This window comes from Amblyomma mixtum, chromosome 2 (assembly GCF_055824585.1).
Source record: "Amblyomma mixtum isolate Tamu chromosome 2, ASM5582458v1, whole genome shotgun sequence".
Taxonomy (NCBI): Eukaryota; Metazoa; Arthropoda; class Arachnida; order Ixodida; family Ixodidae; genus Amblyomma; species Amblyomma mixtum.
Window position 1 is genome coordinate 287,427,739 of NC_143013.1, and position 23,333 is coordinate 287,451,071.

At 45.3% G+C, this 23,333-nt stretch overlaps 1 protein-coding gene across 1 annotated transcript; it reads right to left on the minus strand.

The window, feature by feature from the left end:
* Positions 1-3,481: 3,481 nt before the first annotated feature.
* LOC149364386 (complement C1q-like protein 3) lies at positions 3,482-5,187 on the minus strand. The gene is made up of 2 exons (XM_089568678.1): positions 4,991-5,187; positions 3,482-3,893 (listed from the first exon to the last, which is right to left on the minus strand). The coding sequence occupies exons 1-2, from the start codon at positions 5,185-5,187 to the stop codon at positions 3,482-3,484; spliced, it is 609 nt and encodes a 202-aa protein (XP_089424804.1).
* Positions 5,188-23,333: the final 18,146 nt, after the last annotated feature.

Genomic DNA, 23,333 nt, shown 5'->3' on the forward strand with positions numbered 1-23,333 from the left:
TTTAATGCTCTTTCTTTCTCCGTCCTCATGACCGGCATACTTACTGGTTAGTTTTCTAGTTCTTTTCCGCCGCTGTGAGTCAACGTTCTTTCTGTATAAATATTTAAATACCTTAGCTGCCCATCTGTTATCGTCCAATTTCCTCAGGCGTTCTTCATATAGTATTTTACTCTTAGCTTCCCGTGCCTCGAACGATGCCCAGCCCATATCCCCTTGTACTGCCTCGTTTGTGGTTTTGCCGTGGGCACCTAGTGCTAATCTTCCAACAGCTCTCTGATTTACGTCTAATCTCGACTGAACTTCTGCCCTTAAGCACAGAACCGCATTGCCGAAAGTAAGTCCCGGCACCATTATTCCTTTCCAAATACCTCTTAGTACTTCATATTTGTTGTACCCCCATAATGTCCTATGTTTCATTATCCCGGCGTCTCTTCGTCCTTTTGCCCTAAGAGCCTGTTCATGCTTTTCCGTGTATATCTTCCCTTCGTTTAGCCATATCCCGAGGTATTTGTATTCGGCCACTTTGGGTATTTCGTGGCCTTGTATTGTAAGCACTTGATCAGTTGTATCGTTAAAAATCATCACACCTGATTTAGTTGCGCTAAAACTGAATCCTAGAGCGTCTCCTTCGTCTCCACAGCAATTAACCAAAGTTTGTAAATCTTCCTGGCTATCTGTTAACAGTACAATATCGTCCGCATACATTAAACCCGGGAGTCGCTGCTCAACTACATTTCCGCCTAATCTGTACGATAGATTATAACCCAGATTACTTTCTTCTAGCCTTCTTTCCATATTTAGCATGTAAAGCATGAACAGCAGCGGTGATAGAGGACAACCTTGCCTTAATCCTTTGTGCACCCCCACAGTTGTGGTACTTTTTTTCCCTTCCCATGTAATTTCAACTTCATTATCTCGGTAGATTTCCTGTAGAAAATCAATTACCTCATCACCAATACCTAAATCTTTCAATATGCTCCACAGGAGTTCCCTGTTCACGTTATCGTATGCACCACTTATGTCCAGAAAGGCTAAAAACAGAGGTCTATTTTCCGCCTTAGCTATTTCTATGCATTGGGTAAGCACGAACAGGCTATCATCTAACCGCCTACCCCTTCTGAACCCATTCTGAAGTTCTCCGAGTATCCTATTCCCTTCTACCCATGACTGCATTTTTAATTTCACCGCCTGCATTGCCAGCCTGTACATAACAGATGCTATCGTAATCGGACGGAAGGATTTTATGTTCATCTTATCTCCTTTCCCTTTATAAATCAAATTCATTGTACTCTGTCTCCAGCTGTGCGGAATTTGCTGATTTGTTATGACTGCCTCCAATGCTTTTATCAGCGCACCCTTGCTTCTTGGGCCAAGTTCATTAATCAGCTTAATTGGAATTTCTTCTATCCCTGCGGATGTGGTTTTAGAAATATTCGCTTCCGCCTTTTCCCAGTTAAGACTAGTCAGTTGTAACCTGTTCTCTTTTGTGCTGTCCTGTGTTGCCGCCTCACTTGGGGAGATTACCCCATTGGTGTTGCTAAAAGACGCAGCTATAAATGACGTAATGTAGTCCACAGCATCGTCTCCCTCTAAACATTTTCCTTCAGCATCTATAATCTGTTCCTGCTTTCTTTGATTTGTTTTTCCCAACCAGCTTATATGGTTCCAGAATTTTCTAGTAGTTCTTGGAGCGTCCTCTACAACATCCCTCTGTGGGTAATGCGAGTAAATACTGCACCGGGTAGACCCTGCCCGACAGTGCCTGCGTGGTGTATGTTTTGTTCTAGTAGTTCTTGTGTAGGGCAGAGCAGTGTTGACGCTGTGGACCGCAAAATATACAGTCTGAGTCCTTCTAACATGATACGCCACACAGCTATAAAACTGCTGTTGTTTGGTTTTATGGTTGTTTAATATCCCAATGCGACTCAGGCTATGAGGGACGCCGTATTGGAGCGCTCCTGATAATTTCGTCCACCTTGGGTTCTTTAACGTGCACTGACATCGCACGGTACCAGGGCCTGTAGCATTTTGCCTCCATTGAAATGCAACCGCCGCGACCGGGACCGAACCCACGTCTTTCGGGCCAGCAGCGGAGCTCAACGAGGCACCGCAGAGGCCTGTTGATTACTTAGTTTAGTAAACAGAATAAATGTGCCACTTCAGAAGTACCTCGCGGTTCCAGTGGGGCTTTTATGCTCTCGCATAGTAACAACCTACAAAAGAGAATCCGCACAAAAGGAAGAGAGGACGCCGGGCAAGTATTGGTCCGGCGTCCTCTCGTCCTTCGTGATTTTTTTGTTTTATGCGTTGTCATTATTTATTTTTATTATTGACTTCCCACTAGTTCTCTGTGCATTAGGCCGACCATCGCGACTCGCGCAAGTGTACGGGCATTGAGAAGCACTCGTGAAATCATTTGTTAGATTTCTGCAGAGGATTGACAGGCGCTTGTTGAGAGTAAAGTATTAGAGAAAGATATTATGTACTCAGTAAACGAAATATCTACTTACGTTTATTCAGAAAACAATCTGTGAACTGGTTTAAACAACGAGTCTCGCCTTAAATAATTGTTCGATTATTGCGAATTTGAGCGACACTCAGGGTTACGTGAAATGCCGTTGTTAGTTGGAATGCTTAACCCTGGGTAGGGATGCCTTTTGTTTTGTGCTTGAATAGACAAATTGAACAACGCCTGTCTATCTCTCTGGGCTCTGGGCTATCTGGGCTATCTGTATCACGTGCCGAACTGGAGAAAGGGAGTGTTCATAGGAAAAGCTCTTCATTGAACAACGCCTGTGACAATCAGTGGGACAATCAAGACTGTGAACAGCAGGGCAGCCAAGGCTAGAGATGCGGCTATCGTTGCCTGCAGTGCTAGCTTGCGCAGGACCTGTTAACACACATTTACATGTACGAAACTGACACTCTCACACAAGCAAAAAAAAAATCAGTTTGTTGGAGAGAGGGCGAGAATCTAGCGGTCAGCAGAGCAGCACACGCTGTGGTACAATTAAGCCTAATAACCATGTACGAGTGTTGTTAAACGTTTTCTTGCTTATGTAGTAATTTTGCCCGACGGCAAACTTCCTTCTGGCGTAATTATTAATTCACGTCTTCTAATGTCATTTTTGCGCAATGTTTGCCTCTATATCTCGCAACGCTTACGTCAGCTTGACACCTAGACCAACTTGTAAAGTTGAGTGAAATTAACGTAAACAAATCCAAAGCAGTCTTGCTCCGATCAATGTCTCCATGGACACAGGCTTATTTGCATACAACAAGTTTTATTTACATGAACAAGCAATAATTATGGCCGGATGATTATTACAGATGTAATGATTCAGACCGCGGTGCCGTCGAGAAGCGCCTGAGAAATGCCCTCTGCCAGCCTTCTTGCACACACTGGCACGCATGTTTTAGGTATCAACGGTGAAACATGGCGCTAATGTAAAGAATACTGAGGTGGCGCCTCGAAGGAGTCCTACGGCCATGGTGTGGCAGTCTCTGTGGCGTTCTGCGACAGCTCAAGGAGAGCCATTTCTCCAAAGATGTTGTCGTTTGGGTCCTCGAGTGGGAGAGGTCCTTCGGTAGTGTCGACCGCTGGGGGCTGGCGGCCCAGCATCACGTCTTCGCTGACGAGGAAGCCGGAGAAGGAAGTGAACGCCCTGCGGGAAGACTGAGACTCGTGGAACTTGCCGTCTTCCAGGTACAAGTAGACGAGGTCGTTCTGTGCCAGGTACAGCACCGCCCCGCTCGAAGCCCAGCTGAAGCCGTTGTCGCTTGCATAGGCCGTCACCACGGGCACGCGGTTTCGGCGCAGGGACATGCGACAGGAATCCCCGCGGGATGCCATGAAGGTGAAGGAGAAGTAGTACAGGCCGGGCTGCGAGCAACTGCGAAATAGGCGAGGAGGGAGACAGGACATTTTAGCATTCCGTAAGTGTACCCCACTTCTATCGCTGACCCCGCCTGCCCTTACAAAATTTTGTTAGACAGTGTATAGACGGTCCAAAGATTTCTGTCTATAAACACTATAGACTCTTTATAGACAAATCCTAGAGGTCAGTCTATAGGCAATACTAATGTTATAGACAGTCTATAGACAATCTATAAATTTATTGTCATACACTTTTAGTAGACTTTTGTCTATAGACAGTCAACAGACTATGAATAAACAAAAAGAAATATCTATAGGAAGGCAATGAAGTCTATAAGAAGTCTATAGACTGTCTATAGAGAATTTTTATAAGGGTGGTATTCTTGTCATACGCGTCTGTCGAGGCAGGTGAACAATCAACGCATCGTCAGCCCTCTAGCTTAACCTGAAGTAAACGCGAGGTTATACAGAGTTATTTATAGTATTAATTGTTCTAAGTGTTATGTGCCTAGGTGCTGTCATTTCCGGGTCGTCTCCGGGCCCAGTAAACCTACTAGCTAGCCTTTGAACAGAAGTGAATTGAAGACAAATCAAGAATAATCAGTGTAGGTGTAATGAACGAAGCCGCTTAAATTACGAAATAAATTTCGGTAGTTTACGAAGCTTCCCACCGGGACTACAGATGAAGAAAGGTAGCTCAGAAAGCTATAGGTTCATGGCTGTTTTCAGTGGTTCCTAACTAACAAAGGTCACTGCAGAAGTCACTATTCGCCTTCTATGCAAAGCACTGCAAAAAGAGTCCGAACTGCTTCCTTCTTGATGTCACTAAGTGATGGTGTGATAATGTGTCTGTACTTTCTTCTTTCTGATTTAACGCACAAACGTTTTTAACGTCTCCATTGAAGCATTTGTGTAGAGATCTTTGTCAGAAAAATACTGTGCAGCAATTTTTGTCCGCAGTGGGTGCCTAAGTGAAGAAGAGATGATGACACCCTGCACGAGCTTCGCATTTTCCGCTCGCCTTGCACTTAAAACGGAGCCATCAGCTACTTTAAAAGCGACTGTGGCAGCCACTGCACCAGCTGAACGAGGCATGCAGACTATCGCACTGACCGGAAGGCACCCAGGTCCTTGGTGACGTCCGCTTGTACATTGGTGGGCACCTGGCTGAAGCGGACGTATTTGCCGTCCGGTTCTCCCTGAGTCATGGTGAAGCCCACTGAGGCGCTGGCTCCCTGCAGCACGAAGGGGACGACCAGCAGGAGAGAAAGCAGCAACCGGTAGGGCGAGACATCGTGAAGCGAAGACATCTTAATTGGATACCTGCGAAAAAGAAGCATCTTAACGTTTAGAATTCATTCCGTTTACACTGTTTTATTTTATATTTGCAGATGTAGAGTAGTTGTACGCAAAAATTCAAGCCATGTTTGTTTTGGAATGAAGGATCGGATTTGAGAGCGGTACGGGACCCGGAAATGTCGAGGAACTTAATGACAGAAATGTGTCAGACGATGTATCAAAAATTCATGAGCCTGCTACGATATCTACTCTTTAACACTGCAGGAGCGCTACACATCGACATCAGGGATTTGCGCCGGATCATTCCTCCACTCTCATCGTCCTTCCTTTTGACAGGAGTGGCTCTCTACTTCCAATGTCTTCTTTTCGATTCGACGGTAGTCCGAGGTCAGCCAGTTCCAGGACAGACACGCGCAGCTATGGGCACCAACAAAGCGAATGTCCATCCTGATCTTCTCAGAATATCTTTTCAAGACGTAGTTTGTGTGAAGACAGTAAAGTAGGCTTATTTTCTCAGAGTTACCACCGCAACGACAGGAACACAGTAACACCATGTCCATATGAATACACGCGCACTCAGCCTTCGAAGCTTACGACAAAGGGAAAATAAAATTAAGTTTCAAAGTTTCATGCCGTACACTTGTATAGCATCACATATTACTTGTCCTGGTCTCATAGAGTATGCCTGTGGCGCAGCATAAATCTTCTTTGTGGTTTCGGACAGGGATGCTGCATCCGTACACGGGCTAGGATATGTGCGCGCAGTTACATTTGTTCTGAGATCATGTAAAGTTTAATATAAGAGAGAGGTGCGTCGGTGTTTTAAGGCGGAAGCCTTTAATGCCTCATCGTTGTAAGCAGTTGTTAACGAGAGAAATGTCATGCTTTTCAATTGGTCCAAACGGTCGTGACGTCACAGTGCGCGAATTTGAAACGGTGCCAATTGTACTTTGGATAGCAACCATGCAACTATTTAAAGGGTTCGTATAGTGATGTTCCAAATAAGTGGGACTGAATTTAGTTCATTGCTTAATTTCCCAATTAGCCTAATTAACCTCTATAGTCAGGCCAGGTAAATAAATAAAACCGAGTAGGAAATTGGTCGAGTTTGGAAATCGAACCCCGGTCTCCGGAGTGCGAGACGAGCATGCTAACCACTCCGCCATGCCAGCTCGATGGTTTGGAATGAACAAAAGCGAGGCTATAGAATACGGTGTCTTCGTTCACTCCCATCTTCCTCCCTTCCCGTTACGGTGAGGTTTAGGTGTCCACCGAGATATGAGAGACAGATACTTTTCTTTTCCCCACAAACCAATTTACCGACTAGCAAGGCGTAGAACCGAACGGGCGATGGAGTTCTGTGGACTCCCTCGCAGCGTTGCAACAAGCTGTCGCGTTTCACTTTTAGAGGCGAAGCGTAACATCTTAACAACGCATCAGTGACACAAGCACAACACCGCGCTGAAGGCTTTCGCCTCACCGCACTTTAGGTTAACAAAGTGCCCCCCTGAATTTTTAGACTGTCATAAGATCTTGGAAGATATTTGGGTGCATAAGTGAAAGTCTTTAGCCATAGGCATGCAGGAATAATGCAGCATTCTGAGGGGTGGTATTATGTGGGTTTACTTGAAACAGCCCACGATCTAGGAGAGGTGTCCCAGGGAACGGCTGGGGATTAATTTTGACAACCTGAGGTTCTTTAACAAGCGCTGAAATCGCACAGCACACGGGCGCTTTTGCAATAAGACTCCATCGAAATGCAGCCGCCGCGGTAGGGAAAATATTCTGCGGAGAATAAATCAACCAGCATTTCTTACAGATTTATCAATTATCATCCGCACTCTGGTGAAGTCAACGAACCACAGAATATGCGAGGAGGTGGTCTAGCTATTTCACGCTGATTTCGGTGCCACGCAATTCAACAATTTTTTTTTCGGCGGTATGTACCATATAAAATTTAAGAATGCGTAAAAGGAGCTAGAAAAAAAAAAACTACACGGTAATGGACGCAAGTCGTCAAACGTTCGTCAGCACTGAACAAGGAGCTAAATTTTTGGAGGTATTTATGACCTCAAGGAATAGAAAGGAGATTATTATAAAATAAATAAAGAAAAAATAAACAGAACCTCGATCTCGACTGTGCAGTCGCTAGGAATTATTTACAAGAAGCGCTTTACAAATTAAAATCTAACAGAAAATAGTTCTGCGGAAAACTTTCATTATTCCCTAAAGAGAGGAACAACACTGACCTTTTTGTGGAAACCGTGACTTGAACGGAGCTTGGTTTTTGCGAAGCAATGGGCCAGACTCGAAGCAAGGGCACTCTGTTGCACTCACGTCGTGCGTTTTCTGCCTTTAAATACTAAATGTTGAGGAAATGGACGAAAAAAATCTTCAGAATCTATCCCTATATGAGAGCGATATGAAGCTACGCGATAAATTTAATTCTGATATTACTGACACTGCCTGTGAGTCGCCCACGTTTTCGACGAAGTTGGAGAATAATGGGATATCTCTTTTTGCCGCTTTTAGGCCACTGATAAACGCTGTGAAACTATCCCTACATGGGTACGATATGAAGCTACGCGTAAGTTGAAGTCCGCTATTGGTAACACTGCCTCTGAGTTGCCCTCATTTTAGACGAAGTAGCAGAATAACTGGGATATCTCTGTTTATCGCTTTAACGACTGATAAACGCTGTGAATCTATCCATATCTGAGAACGACATCAAGCTACGCGACAAATTAGTCTGAAGTTACTGACACTGCCTTTCAGTCGCGCTCATTCTAGATGAAGCAGAAGGATAACTTCGATATCTCTCTTCAACGCTTTTAGGTAACTGATAATCATTTTCAGAGTGATTGCTTTCTGACGTGAAACGGAACTAGCGTAGCATGTCAGAACATTTTAGCGTATAACCCAACTTATATCTGGAGGCAATCTCTTGACGTGTCCGACTCACATGAGGAATTTTGAACTAACAGTCATATCAAGGCTAGACTGCTGATGTTGCGGACAAGTTTTAATTCATCGAGCGCCGTTGCATGAGATTGGCTTCCCTTTGAGGTCACTCGATAAGCGACCCCGTTCGACAGTGTTGCAAGAGCTTCTCGCGACACCACGTTCAAGCAAAAGGCATGGCCGTGGATCCAGTGCGTAAAGCGGCGGAAAACGGAAACGCGGAAAGCACAAAGGAACGCCAAGGCAGAACCTTCATATGAAGGAAGCCAGCAGTCACCGCAAGCAAGGAAATTACAGCGGAATTGTCTTCTTTTTTTTTTTTCAAAATTGGTGGTGTTGTTCAATGGGAAATTAGTAGTATAATATTTTTTTCTCTGAGAGATAACTGATGAGAAAGGAGCTAGAAGACAAAACAACCTCCTGCCAGAAGCGCGATACGAACCCGCGACCTCCGTATGCCGCGTGCGGTGCGCTACCAACTGAGCTTTGAGCTATGGCGGCGGCTCTCCAATCTTTTACCTTCGGTGGTATTTATGTTGCATGGAAGCTGTCCTTGAGAAAGGTGGTGAATTGGGCGTGTTGGTACGTATTTGTAGAGACGGGAGCGTAAAAAAGACAGAGGCAGAGACGAGACGACAAGGACGGCGCTGAACTTCCAACAACTTTTATTTGTGAATGTTTCCGCGTATATATTCATTCTGTTCGAGCCATGGTCATCGTCAAGGCATGCGCAAACACGACAAGGAGCTTACCTATTTGCGCACGCGTTGACGATGACCACGGATAGAACAGAATGTGCATATGCGTGGAAAACATTCACAAATAAAAGTTGTTGGAAGTTAAGCACTGTCCTTGTCGCCTCGTCTCCGCCTCTGTATTTATTGCGCTGCCTTATCTTCAAACTCCCCTTGAGAATGTCCAATAGCGTTACCTTTGTATATAACGGCAGACACAGAGCGTTTTGCATTACCGTGAATGTTACGTGTGATCGAATGGTGAGAGCGGCAGCTGTGCGAGAGCCCTCTTAATGCTTAATGCATCCAGACTTTCAGAATTGAGGACCTCATCAAGAGGGGATAGTAAGGTGAATCAACGAAAAAAAATTCTACAAAAATTTTATTACCAAAATATTGCACACTATGTAATTAAAAAAAAAACAATGCAGCGGTGAGTACGAAGGAGGGCTCTAAGCCTTTTAAACATGACACCAGAAGGCGCGCTTCCTGGAATTTGAACATGACAGAGGCGAGCATTGTTTTACCGTTGTCTTCCTTCCTTTTATTTTCAAACATATGTATTACTTGGTGTGAAATATCGATAGATGTGTAAAGTAAATTTAGTTTCTGACATTTTTTTCGGTCTTAACTGCAAAATTTGCCAGTAGACGGGACTTCTATAGAACATTGAAGCCTGGTCGCTTTTGGTTTGTTGTTCTGACCGTTTTACCGGCGTGTTATCGTTTTTGAAAGTTATTCGAGTTATTAGTAGTTAAGACTACGAGGAAGAGGACGAGGAAAAGAAAGTTTCGTTGCAACCAATCGCCTATGTGATTTTCCTTGACGTTCACCACGAAACCCTGGCAAATCCCCCGGCGTGGGTAGGTGCCATGCCTACTGAGGTCAACAACAAAAACTTTCTGAAGAAAGATACTAGCGAGGAGCTGGTACGCCGCTGTGGTATTTTTTCGAAAATAGGCGACAGTGCCACATGTGACAGTTTAAACGCAGATGGAGCCAGAATATCAAGATTTATTTTCGTTTATATAATCATCGTTCGTGACTTCCCAGTGTTTCAGGCTTTGTCGAAGCCAGGTTTTCTCAGCTAGTGCGTCCATGGCAGGACGCAGAACACCTGTGTGTCAACGAACCAGCTGATGTGGTGCTGCTGCCTCAAAACGACATTTGTTGGGGCTCACATACTGAATATTGCCAATTGTGGTTCTGTGGCTTACTGCAATGATAGAAATAAAGCCCGAAATGCTGTTTTTGATCATAATGGGAATGATCTCAAACGTACAGTCTGAAATCGCTCTCAAACGGCTTGATAGAGCAGGGTGAGACGGAAGAGCTCGGAGCTCGTCTGAAAATAAGGAACAGCGCTGAAGAAAGAGTAACCTGTAGCAAAGTTTTGGGGAAGAAGCCAAGAAAGCAAGAAAGAGTTTTTGTTTTCCTGACACTTTTCGTATCATTGTAGTGAATCTGGAAACGTAAGTATAATTTTTCTCGAAATTACATTTTCTAGAACTTTTCTACTTTCATGTGTCTTGGTTAATTAGTGGCTTCTGGCTGACTGATTGTGGGCAACAAAATTTAAGTTACAGCTTAGCGTTTCCCACAGTTGAATTGTATGGTGTTTGGGCTTAACGTCCATATGCAAAATGGGCAACGAGGGAAACCGCAGGGGAGGACTGTGGATTAATTTCGACCAGCTGGGGTTTATTAACATGTACTAACATCCCACAGTACATGAGAGCCTTGTGTTTCACCTCCATGAAAACGTTGCCGCCATTGCCGGGATCGAACCCGTGTCCTCAGGCTCAGCAGTCGAGTGTCTAACCACTGTGCCATTACGAGCGGAGGGACGAACCATGTATTCAGAAAAAAAAACAAATTTATTTACTCACGCCGTTTTTAGGTTCTCTTCAAATCTCTTATAATAAGATTTGAATTCCTTAAGTGTTTCTGAATATGTAGTTCGTATTATGGGCTTATTTGTAAGTTACAGACTTTACATTCGTTTTAAGAGCGCGAATGAAAGAACATTGCCTCGAAGATTGTAATAAATTCACCGGGAAGTACAGAGGAGCTTTTTGTTTGTACCCAGGCCCCACAATCATCGGTACGTTATGTTTACAAATAAAAGGTATATGGCTCGAGTGCGTTGTGAGATGTGCCGGCAACAATTCTATTCTGAATACTTTTTGACTATAGCAGATAGAAATATAGGCAATCACTGTCGTAAATTATCAACACATATTCGTTGCTCTATTTCTTCCTGTTGCGATATTTAAACTGTGGGGGTTGACGCATTAGGCTTGCTACGTTAATAGGTACTTTAATCACTCTTATGTATTGCTGTGCGCACACTAAGGCTTTTTGTATTTTCGTTTCATGCCCCACAATATTGCACAAATAGTTTCTTGTGCATGGTTTTCTTATCGTAAGTAGTAGTAATGATGCGTGTTTAGCCAAGTTGATTTAGCCCTCGCTCCCACACGATGGCGCACGTACTGTGCGGAGAAGGGAGAAGAGTAGAGAAACGCTATTAGTCGAAGTGTCTTTCGAAAATGAACCCGCAAGAGAAAAGTCATCGGCAATCTGAGGGGACAAAGAAGCCCTAAAAGCAGAGAAGGGTGATGTATAGCGGGCACGATGAGATCAAAAGAGCGAAGACCGCCTAGTAGGCGTTGTTCCAAAGGCTGCAAGGCGTGAGGTGAGGGCCTTGGGTGGTATTCTGCCGGTGTCGCCTTTTGCGACATGTCGCATATGGGCGGGGCCTAAAAAAGTGCTTACAGATGCTCGAAGAAACGGAAAAAGCCGCCGGCACTTTCGTCTGCGGTGCATTCATTCACTCCGAGAAGCGACAATTTGCCTCTGCTGATTCACTAGCAGCAGTAGTTTCGTATCTTTTATAGCAAGAATATTTGCCATCACATGACGTCTAATGTTCAAAAAAACATTTGCAAATTTAATATAAACTCGCTTTACTTCATTTAAGTCTATAAAACACCGCGAAAAAGCTCCAAATCTATTTTTCTTTCGTTCCGGATGGTTGTGCTAGGTTTCGGCTGCGTTTCGGGCAGTTGCAGACGGTAGCAGTGTAGCTGGAGGTCCCATTAGGCTTGCGCGCTCCAGAATCGAGAGCGTATCTAAAAAACTAGGCTGAATTGCAGCTTAAACTTTATCGTCGATGCAAGGTAAGTCATAGCGAAAAGTAACAACACCAGTAGTTGCCGGTAAACAAGCCGACCGGAATCGCAAGGACTGCTGAATTGGCTGAAGCGGGCGGCTCTCGCTTGAAAGGACGTCGCCATGTTTTCACGCCAAGGGCGCAAAAGCCGCAACTGCCGATTGCGTTCGTACGCTAACGGTAGCCCGTCGCCCGCGCGGATCGCTTCAGCGCATTCCGTTGTTCGACTAAGCGTAGTAAATTGGGGCGACGTCACGATGACGTAGCAGGAAGGCGGGCCCGTGTCGTCGCGCCGCCGTCACCGCGACTGGAGCCAATCAGCGAAGAGCGAATGCGACATGTCGCAAAAGGCGACACCGGGAGAATACCACCCCTTGTCTGGACAAAGGAGCATGGCTGGGCGTCTGGTCTCGGTTATTGTGATTCACGGCTTCCATATCGGCGACACTGCCTTGCGGTGCGGCCGTCAGCAATGTGTATCTTTTTTTTTTTTTTGCCAGAAAAGCATTCAGTCTTATTCGTGTGGCAGTGACCCTATCGCAACTCTTGGCTTTCGATGATAGAGGGCCGGAAATTGGTCGCATTCGATATAAAGAGAAAAAAAAAGCAAAAAAAAAAAGAAGAGAGAAGACCACAATCTGAAAATGGTCAGCGATGTTCGATGCACGCAGATTCAACACGGAAACCAATTCAGAAAAGTTTGAGGCGTGCTTAATTTGTTTATTTTATTATTGCCAGCTATAGAATACACGTGGGAACAGCGACTACGTGAACGAAATGGCACGGCTTGGCGTGTGCTTTGCGTCCAAGGTTTGCTCGGTGTTTATTTTTGTGTCTCATCTTGAGTCCGCCTTCTGCACGTAATATCTTCGGTGGATGTGGTGGGTACGCTCACCACACCACGGAGATTCAGGGTGCTCGCCACGTCGGAACTACCATTGTTTGTTTTTTTGTTTATTGGCTTCTTTCCAATACAAGGAAAAAGCGAAGGGAGAGCTAAAGGCTACTAGCCTGACGAGGCCCTCCCTCCGCATACAATTTCGACAACAAAAAAAAAAAATTAAGAAAATAGTAGGCACATTTGTAGTTACACTCTACACAGTTCTATGTCGTGGAGGATCCAGTACATATCACTGCACACAAATATATACAACAGATTTCTTGTCGTAGATGTGACAAAAAGAAAAAAAAACATATGAACACAAATGCAAAGGTCAGTCATCGTGGCGAACATATGTACATATGAAAAGGAGGAAAAAAAAGAAAAAGGCGACATCCAACACACAGTAAAACAGCGCTGTTTTACAAACAAACGCTACATACTGCTTAAAGAGAGAAGCCACTGGTAGCGAATTTCTTTCTCGAGAACCATTGTTTTGACCGTTTTTTTTCTTAATCGATTTGTTTAGGTCGACATCATCTGGAAGTTTATTTAGAAGCTATTATTTAGAAGCTATGTCAGCGCAGCTTAGTGATCCCAGGTTGGCTAAATTCATCCAGCGCCCTTAATTACGTTGTCCCTCATACCCATATGTTCCTTCCAGATGTTAAACCCCTGTACCATACCATACCATACCATACCATGCCATACCATACCATACCATACCATACCATACCATACCATACCATACCATACCATACCATACCATACCATACCATACCATACCATACCGTACCGTACCATACCATACCATACCATACCATACCATACCATACCATACCATACCATACCATACCAAAAACATAGGGTCACTGACCAAGTCAAAATTTTAATGAAACGTATTGACGTTTCGGAAGCCCTACGGCTTCCTTGTTCACAATGGGTGAAACCAGGCATAAGCATGCGTTTATATCTTATTCAAAAAATGCGTCTTAATGATCTTGCGTAGTCAGCAGGCAGATTTCCTTGCGTCCGATTTAGTGTACCGGAAGTGGTTTGTATCATCAAGGACTCTAGATACAAGCGTCTAGATGTGATTCGTTCTCTGGCAAGCACACGTGCCCCGTCCCAATTGATGATATGTCCAGTTTCTTGCACGTGTTCGGCCAGAGCGTTAGCAGCACTGCTTCCTTTCGCCACGTCATTTTTGTGCTGCTGGATCCGTCTGCACCAGTTTCCGGATTCCCCGATATAATTCCGGTCGCAATCTTCACACGGAATCTTGTACACGACCCCAGGATATCTGTCAGGGGGAAGCGGGTCTTTCACATTGACGAGCTCGTTTCTAAGCTTGCTTGTTGGAACGTGGGCAACTTGCACGCCGTACTTTCAGAATACCCGACCAAGCGCTTCACTGATCTGTGGCATGTAGGGGATGGAGGCGCGTTTTGGCTTAGAAGCATTGGAGACGTCAGAAGGTGGCGGTCGCTCCAGTAGATTCTTTTTTGTGTTTGCCACAAAGCTTCTGGGATAGCCATTTCTCGCCAAATCCCTTTCAACAGTCTTTAGCTCTTCCTTCAGGGATTGCTCGTTAGAGCACGTGTTTATTGCTCTTTCGACTAAAGAGCGGACGACAGAGCGCTTGTGTGCCATCGGGTGGACAGAATGAAAGTCAAGATAACGGCCTGTGTGCGTAGGCTTTCTGTACACGGTGAACTCCAGGCTCGTGGGTTTTCGCGTCACACGGGTGTCCAGAAAAGAGATGCAGCCATTCGCCTCCTCTTCCACAGTGAACTTGATTGAGGCCTCTATGCCGTTGAGGTGGTTTAAGAACCGTTGGACGTATTGTTTCTTTAAAATGCAAAAACAATCGTCCACGTACCTGACGAATAATTTAGGGCGTGGCTCGAATGTTTCTAGGGCTTTCGTCTCGATGGCTTCCATTGTGAGGTTAGCCGCCGTCACGGAAATTGATGCTCCCATGGCTGTGCCGAAGGTCTGTCGATAGTAATTGCCACCGTACGAGAAATATGTGTTGGCAAGGCAAAAGGAAAGAAGCTTACATAGGTCGGGTACATCGAAAGGTGTGCGCTCTTCAAGGGATGAGTCCTCGTTCAAACGAAGCTTGCAGGTTTCCACAGCCAGGTCAACCGGAACGCACGTGAAAAGGGAACAAACATCGAAGGAAACCATCACTTCACCACTTTCAAGTGCGACGTTCTTCACTTTGTTAATAAAGTCCACTGTATTCCGTATATGCGTCTCGGTCTTGCCAACTAGAGGCGATAAAATCTTGTGCAGGTAGCGAGACAAACTTTGGAGTGGATACCTTGTAAAATCCACAATAGGACGCAACGGAACACCTTCCTTATGAACTTTCGGCAGCCCGTAGATAGCTGGCGCCGATCCGTTTGTGCAGCGTAGCTTGTAATATAGGCTTCTTTTTGACGGCGGCAGGAACTGAAAAATCGTTGACAGTAGCTTTTGAAGGTCCCTCTGGACTTTAGAAGTGGGGTCTTTGGGTATGCGGCTGTAAGTTTCCGGGTCCTGAAGCAAATCTTCAATTTTGGCTTTATAAGACTCACGGTCAAGAATAACTGTGACGTTTCCTTTGTCGGCTGGTAGTATCGCAATCCTGTGGTTACTGCGTAGCCTTTCTAGTGACTTCCGCTCTTCTGAGGACAGAGGGCACACAGGGTCAGATTTGCGTATACGTGAAAGTATCCCTATCGCCTTCGTACGGACTTCATCCCTGAGACCAACGTCTAAAAGTTGAACAGCGCTTTCAACGGCAGAAATCACTTTTCGTGAATCTGGTGGCTTTCCTTGGTTGAAGTTCAGCCCGTGACTTAGAACCTGGGCTTCGCTCGGAGTCAGAGTGTAAGAGGAAAGGTTCCGTACCTCAAACAATGGTGTCGCCCGTATGCCCCTTTTTTCGGAGGTAAGTTTGTCGAGCTTCGATTCCTGGGCCCTCTCGTGCTTTTCCTTTGTCAAGCGGGCTTCTTGGTTGGCAACGAGTTGGATCTCGTGGAAAACGTCTGGAGCCGAAGACTCTAGGAGGCGCCTTTCACAGAACACATCATTGTCAAGGCGTTTCAGAGTAAGTTTGCATTCTTCAATGCGGGCTTGGACGAGAAGGCGCTCCGCTTTGTTGATCACTTGGTGTCCAAAGGCAGATCTTACGGGTCTGTGCAGACGAAGGGATCTCGGCGTCACACGGTGAATCTTACAGGCCAAGTTGAATTGCAGATGCGTTCGGAAAGCTGCCAGTTTTGACGAACTACGAATGAAATGGCGGATGCTTGTAATGACTGGCTGCCCATACTTATGGCGTATGTTGATGTAGTCAAGAGTTTGACGAAACGTCGTCTGGTCAGGTAGAGGCATAATAAAAACATAGGGTCACTGACCAAGTCAAAATTTTAATGAAACGTATTGACGTTTCGGAAGCCCTACGGCTTCCTTGTTCACAATGGGTGAAACCAGGCAAAAGCATGCGTTTATATCTTATTCAAAAAATGCGTCGTAATGATCTTGCGTAGTCAGCAGGCAGATTTCCTTGCGTCCGATTTAGTGTACCGGAAGTGGTTTGTATCATCAAGGACTTAAAATTTTGACTTGGTCAGTGACCCTATGTTTTTATTATGCCTCTACCTGACCAGACGACGTTTCGTCAAACTCTTGACTACACCATACCATACCATACTATACCATACCGGCACATGCAGTGTCATACAATACTATGCCACACCATTCCATACTATACCAGCCCGGGACGAATTCGATGTTTATTGACCGACCTCTAGCGTTTTGAGCAGTGTGACAGGGGCGCGTAAGGAGCAGTTCAGCTGCTTCCGTTGACATAGTGAAAAAAAAAACGCAAATTAAACTTATTACCATGGCTTTATGTAACTCCAATGGATATAAGCTTAAGTTTAATAGTGCAAAGGATCTGACTTGTGGGAACCCCCGGTACTGACTTTCTTTTTTTCATCCGGTGTCCTTCTCTGAAAAACCCACGGTAAAAAAGACTGCCTTGTCTTTTTCTCCTTTTCTCTTTCCCTTTTTGTATTTGCGTCCGAGTTAGGCCCTTCGAGGCGATCGATCTTTAGTGGAACCTTAGAGCACAGGATTCTATGCTTACGGTCTGTTAAACCTACATTTAGATATTTTTATTCTTGCTCGAAAAAAATGCTCGTGTTTACCGGGATAGTTACGTGAGCCAAACAAATTTTTGAATTCCCTATTTACACGCGGAGAACTGCTCTAGACTTATTCGCATCAAACCGATACGAGTTCGGAGATGATAGAGCTTTCTGAAGCCGCAAAAAACTGAATTCTCCTCGTAGTGGCAAAGTACACATCCCCTAAACCGGGACTTCTTTTGTTAACAGCGGCTCAGGATATGAGGGCTACGTTCCACACAGACGCACAAAGAAAGCGATCTAGCCATTACGAGACCACGCAATGTCGAACAGGACGGCTTGTATGCTCACAGCATCCCTTTTGCCTGCCACGAAGCCCCACTGCTGTTCACGCGACAAATATCCCGTTTTACGCATTCTCCATTACCGCAAAAGCGCGTTATACCTAACTCATGGGTGGTTCGAACAATACTAATTTCTCGCTCGATCAACACACTATAGCGGAGGATACGCCATCGTGTTTTCCTGCCACGCAAGAGTGACGAAAAAGAAAAGAAGGAAGAGAAAAGAAAAGAGAAAAGCGCTGGACCGCTGTAACCGTGCGGGGATAAACGTTTATTGGAAATGCGTTAAGGGGAGGCCGCGAGAGCGAACTTTCCTCGTTGATGCGTTTACCTATAGCGGCACGCGCATGACAGGTTGCGACAAATTATGCGTTCGATGGTGACACTCATTTTTCGCTGCCCTGTTACTTCCTTCAATAGTAAACTTCTCGCAAGCTGAGTGTAGTTGGTAAACGTTTTGCGCGCAGTAGTTGTTTATTTATCGATCTCCCAGACCGACTTTTTTGTCTTTGTCACGTTCACTCTGTCTGTTTTACAGAGACACTATGAACAGGATCGCTCATTATGAAAGGGAACGCACGAGCACTTGGCTGCCGCGCTTGTCGTTCCGCGCACGTGCCTCTTGCCGCGATGCTCTTTGGTTCTAAGAGGCAGCCCTTCGCGAAGCGCGGTAGCCACACGCTTGCGTGCTCCCTTTCACAATCAGCCATCCTGTACAGCCTGTGTCAAAAATATAGAGCCCACCGGCCGTAAAGATTTTCGCTGAGAGACGATTAAATTTTAAAAGGAGAACAGGTTTGATGCGATGCTGCGGCCACCGGTTCTACTCATTGACTGAATGGCTTTTATTTTTGAAAAATTCCTGATACGAAGCTGGATGGCTCTTCCAATTTTAGTTTAAACGTTGAATTAGATTATTCGAGTTGCATGTGAAAGAATGCACCATTTAAGGCTGCTACTTCGCTTCTATGTAGATTAAGTCTGAACGTCTCACTCTTGGATCAGGGGTTTAACGAACTCTTTTCTGTGGAAGGTATGAGCCTATGGACTGTTGTCTGTGCCCTGTCCTTCGCACAAAACTCGTAACATGGTTCATGTTGTCACGTAAAACCGAAGACGGCTAAAAAAAAGGGAAAGATTTTGTTCTGCATAGCTTCTCTCACTCCATTGTAAGTTGGGAGTCATGCATGTTCTATAGCGTTAGTTTAGTGTTCTTAGAGGATAGTGCAATCAAAAAGAAAACCCCAAAGGGGGCAAGAAAAAACAAGGGCGCCATTTTCATCTTGTTTTCATTTATTGTGCCAGGAGTGACCAAAATATACACACAAAGAGTGCCATTTTGCCCCAGTCGCCCAGTTGCATTAGCTCCAGGGCGCATTAGCTTATTAGGTGCCCGCCTGGCATCAGCGAGCCTCTTAACAGGCATTTCAGTCCCCTGTGTGGAGAAACAGGAAGGTGGGTAGGGAGTGAGTACAAAAAGAAACAACAACCCTTGTTTTGCCTTCATCAAAGCGAGACAGCCGCTAAAGGGAAGCTCACAACAAAGAAGTGGGAAAGAAGGGAAGAGGGCGAGCGTAGTTAGAGATAGAGGAAGAAGCAAAGTCAGAATCATTACAGAGTGTATAACCAAGAGTTTCCCTTGTATGGATTAGGATCCTTCTACCAGATAACGACTCTCAGCCGCCTTTGCGTCATGAGACAAGGGAAGAGTCTCTTCGGCACGGTAACCTGCCCTAGCAACAGTGCTGTTATCGTCACAACAGGAGAGCTCCTTGGCTTATCGATTTTTCATTTATTCTTTGCCAGTTACTCGCCTCTCACCTCCGCTCCCCTGTTTGCCTTTCTTACGCCATTTCCACAGCCTATATCGCGATACTATTTATTTGTTGCCACAGACGTGGCTAACGTAGCGTCCTCTACAACATCACTCTGTGGGTAATGCGAGTAAATACGGCACCGGATATATCCTGCCCGACAGTGCCTGCGTGGTGTATGCTTTGTTCTTGTAGTTCTTGTGCACGGCAGAGCAGTGTTGACGCTGTGGACCGCAACACAAACAGTCTGAGTCCTTCTAACATGATACGCCACACAGCCATAAAACTGCTGTTGGTTTGGTTTTACAATGTTTAACCTCCCAAAGTGACTCAGGCTATGAGGGACAGCGTATTGGAGCGCTCCTGATAATTTCGACCACCTGGGGTTCTTTAACGTGCACTGACATTGCATGGTACATGGGCCCGTTGTATTTCGCCTCCATCGAAATGCAACCGCCGCGGCCGGGATGGAACCCGCGTCTTTCGGGTCAGCAGCCGAGATCAATGAGCCACCGCGGAGACCTGTTGAGTACTTAGTTCAGTAAAGTGAATAAATGTCTCATTCCAAAAGTACCTGACGTTCCCAGTGACGATTTTATGCTATCGCATAGTAACCGCGTAAAAATCAAAATCAGCACAAAAGGAAGAGAGGACGCATGGAAGATATTGGTCCTGCGTCCTCTCGTCCTTAGTGATTTTTTATTTTTTGCATTTGATTATTTATTTTTGTAATTGACTTCCACCTCGTTATCTGTGCATTCGGCACCACCGCGACTCCCGCAAGTGTACGGGTATTGCGAAGCACTCGTGAAAAACACTTGTCAGATTTCTGCAGGGGAACGACAGACGCTTGTTGAGAATAAAGTATTAGAGAAAGATATTGTGTACTCAGTGAACGAAATATCTACTTACGTTTATTCAGAAAACAATCTGTGAACTGCTTAAAACAACCAGTCTCTCCTTAAATATTTGTTCGATTATTGCGAATTTCAGCGACACCTGGGGTTACGTGAAATGCCGCTGTTAGTTGGAATGCTTAACACTGGGTAGGGATGCCTTTTGTTGAGTGGTTGAATAGACAAATGAAGTATGGGGCGTCCGTCACTGCCGGTCCTGCGTCACACATGGTCGCTTATCCATCTATCCATCCATATCAGGCGGGCGTCCGGCCTCACAGACGCAGCTGTGGAGACGAAATACCGGTGGGAGGACGAGGAGGAGAACTTCTTGCGTCACGGGCGTCGTCATCGCTATCGGACCACCCAATGATTAGAATTCTGGCCAGTCAGCGCGGCGTGATCTTACGACGTAACGCGCGACGTCACATATACTGAGCAATCAGCGCGGCGAATTGTCATTCTATCATGCGTTAGAACACGAAGACAAAGATGCTACATAAAGGAGAAACGTGGCGTTAACAGCCGTCCTAGTAACACGTTTTTCGCGTACCATTGCTGCGGGCATAAGTGCTGAAAGGTGTTTGAGCTGCTCCAAAAAATCCATGGCGCACCCCCATCGCGGGTATGTGCCATGTCTGAAGAGGCCAACAACAACTACAACGAAACACAGTATAGTAAAGAGCTCCGGATTAATTTCGACAACCTTGGGTTCTGTAACCAGCACTGAAATTCCAGTAGTGTGACTGTATTTTCTGGATTATGCCGCCGTCGAAATGAAGCTGGTGCAGATGGCATCAAATCACTGACTGGCGCTGAGCAGCTGAGCAAAATAAAATCGAAGAAGTAGCTATGGCGGAGCGCCTAGTTTTCTAGTGGTTGTTATGCGTCATTTTATTACAAGGAAATGGCGGATCACATGAAAGCGAGAAGTGAACATAGGTATCGTTTTTTATCTTCAGAAATGGTGGTTGCTTGCTTTTGGGCAGATTTAGAGGGTGGCCAGGCATTCTAACATATTTTAAAACACTTAGCTTCTCCTGTAATATAACTCGCCGCGTGAAACGATGTTGCCGGGAGCAGACTGAGTGAAGAGTCCGACGCCTCATCTCACTTACTACAGTGCGAGCAGGCTACCCGCATTTCTCCATTAGGCTTAAATACGGGCATAAGATACCAGATGGCTTCCAGGAAAGTAGAGAACGTGTAAGGTGTGTGGCGTTTCTGGAAACTGTCCAAAAAAGGAAGCTGGTGCGGTAAAGTTGGTGAGCTCCGCATCACAGATATTTCAAGCTCCATCGTATCTGATTTTATATGCTAATGGTACGGCTTACTTCTTAGCTTAAAACTTTTCCGAACGCTTACTAAGGCCAACGAATACTCCATAAATGGCACCAAAGAGGGCTAATTGCGGCGGCTCTTGATTCGCTGCATTGGTTCTGTCAGATGAAGACAGGTTCATTAGGAAAACTCATTGACTGAACCTGTTCCCGCACAGGGTAGCAACCGCTCTGTCACCGTCCGTACACTGCAGCTATAGGCCGTGCTCGGCAATCGACCGAAAAGCAGACTCCACCATGGCAAGTGAGCTTAGTTCCAGTCCTTCATTACAACAGCGCGGGAAAGCAGTCCGAAGTTTCTGTAAATAGACTATCGACGTCGGGGGGGTGCTTACCTCGTTATTCTCAAAAGGGGCGTCTTTCCGGCCAAAGCCCTGTTTCTACAATAGGAATGTGGAAGGCTGAGGTTTCCATGCCTATGTAGCCTCTATTTCAGGTCACCATGTTTAGAAAGGCAACCATACGCCCCCGCGACAGAACCATTGATCTCGACAAATTCTGAAAGTGTCGCAATACGTCAATACATCGAACCGAGGCGAACTCATTTCGCTCTCTTCGTCGGGTGATTCCAGGTTTGGGTCAGCACAAAAGAGTCGAATTTTTCGCCTCGCATACCCTGTGCCGGCCTAAGCAAAAAAAAAAAAAATTATGTAAATTTCCCACTAAGCAAAGGAAAGTGTGAACACAAGAAGGTGTACCTTGATTGCGAAATTAAACAAAAGGATATTGATTTTGCTGTTCGCTTCCAGCGAACAAGAGCGCCCGAATGCAAATGTAATTAATACCGCAGTTACTGTGTGCCGGGCTGTCTGGGGCAAGGGATACGGAATACGATTACAGCGCAAACCCGATATGTTTGCGGAGCGGAAAAGGCAAGCTGAAGTTGGAGAATGCCGAGGATAGCTAATGAAGTCGAATTTGAACAATGCGTTTTGCGCCGTTTCACAGTTCCTTACTGGTCTCGCAGTCGCTGCTTAGGAATTAAGCAGTCGCTGAATAGGGATCACCAGCAAAAGCCTTGAATGCAACAGCAGTTTTGCGCTGCTGAAGTTCTTCGCGCCAGTTTGTTGTTAAACCCGGCAGTTCTTGAACACTGGAAATAGAGAGAGAGACTATTTAATGAAGAGCAGAGAATTTAGCCGGCGTTTAAAAATCGCTGGCATGCTACTCTGCATAGGGAGGGGAATTTGGGAGATAAAGCCAGAAGGAGAGCAGTGTGGAAGAGGTAAAAAAAAACGAAGATAAAATGCGGCCATGAAATGGGTACTAAGGATGCAATGGCGAGTATTGATGTAACCTATGGAATGATGGAGTGCATAGTCCGTCAAATAGGCTGACGAAGTTCACTGCATGAAGAATGCATGAAGGTAACGTGCAAGTGAATTTAAAGCTTATCGAGATGTCCAATGCCTTTTAAATATGTGAATAGAAAGTTCATTGCAAGTCTATTTTGCCTAAGGCATGCTAAGGGACCCAAAACTTTGTCCATTGTTAGGGGCACTGAGCAGAGCTTCTGCATGCAATGTTCATAGTACGCACGCTCGTTAGCATACGCAGGGCACTCAAGCAAGATATGTTCCACAGTTTCTATCGAGGCACAGTTGTCACAGTGCGGACTGTTCATTTGTCTAAAATATTATCGTAAGCCGTTTGTATATGCAGCATTCAGACGAAGTCGATGATAAAGTGTTTCCAGATGTCGAGGAATTCTGGGTGAGAGTCTTGATCTAAGATGTGGGTCGATTGAGTGAAGAAATTGGTACTGATGTGTTGGCAAACTCCAAAGCCGATACGTTTCTTCGGAAGCAAAACTTTTAGCCATTTGGGACGCATCAGATTTCGTGAAAAAAAGTTCGAATGTATCTCCG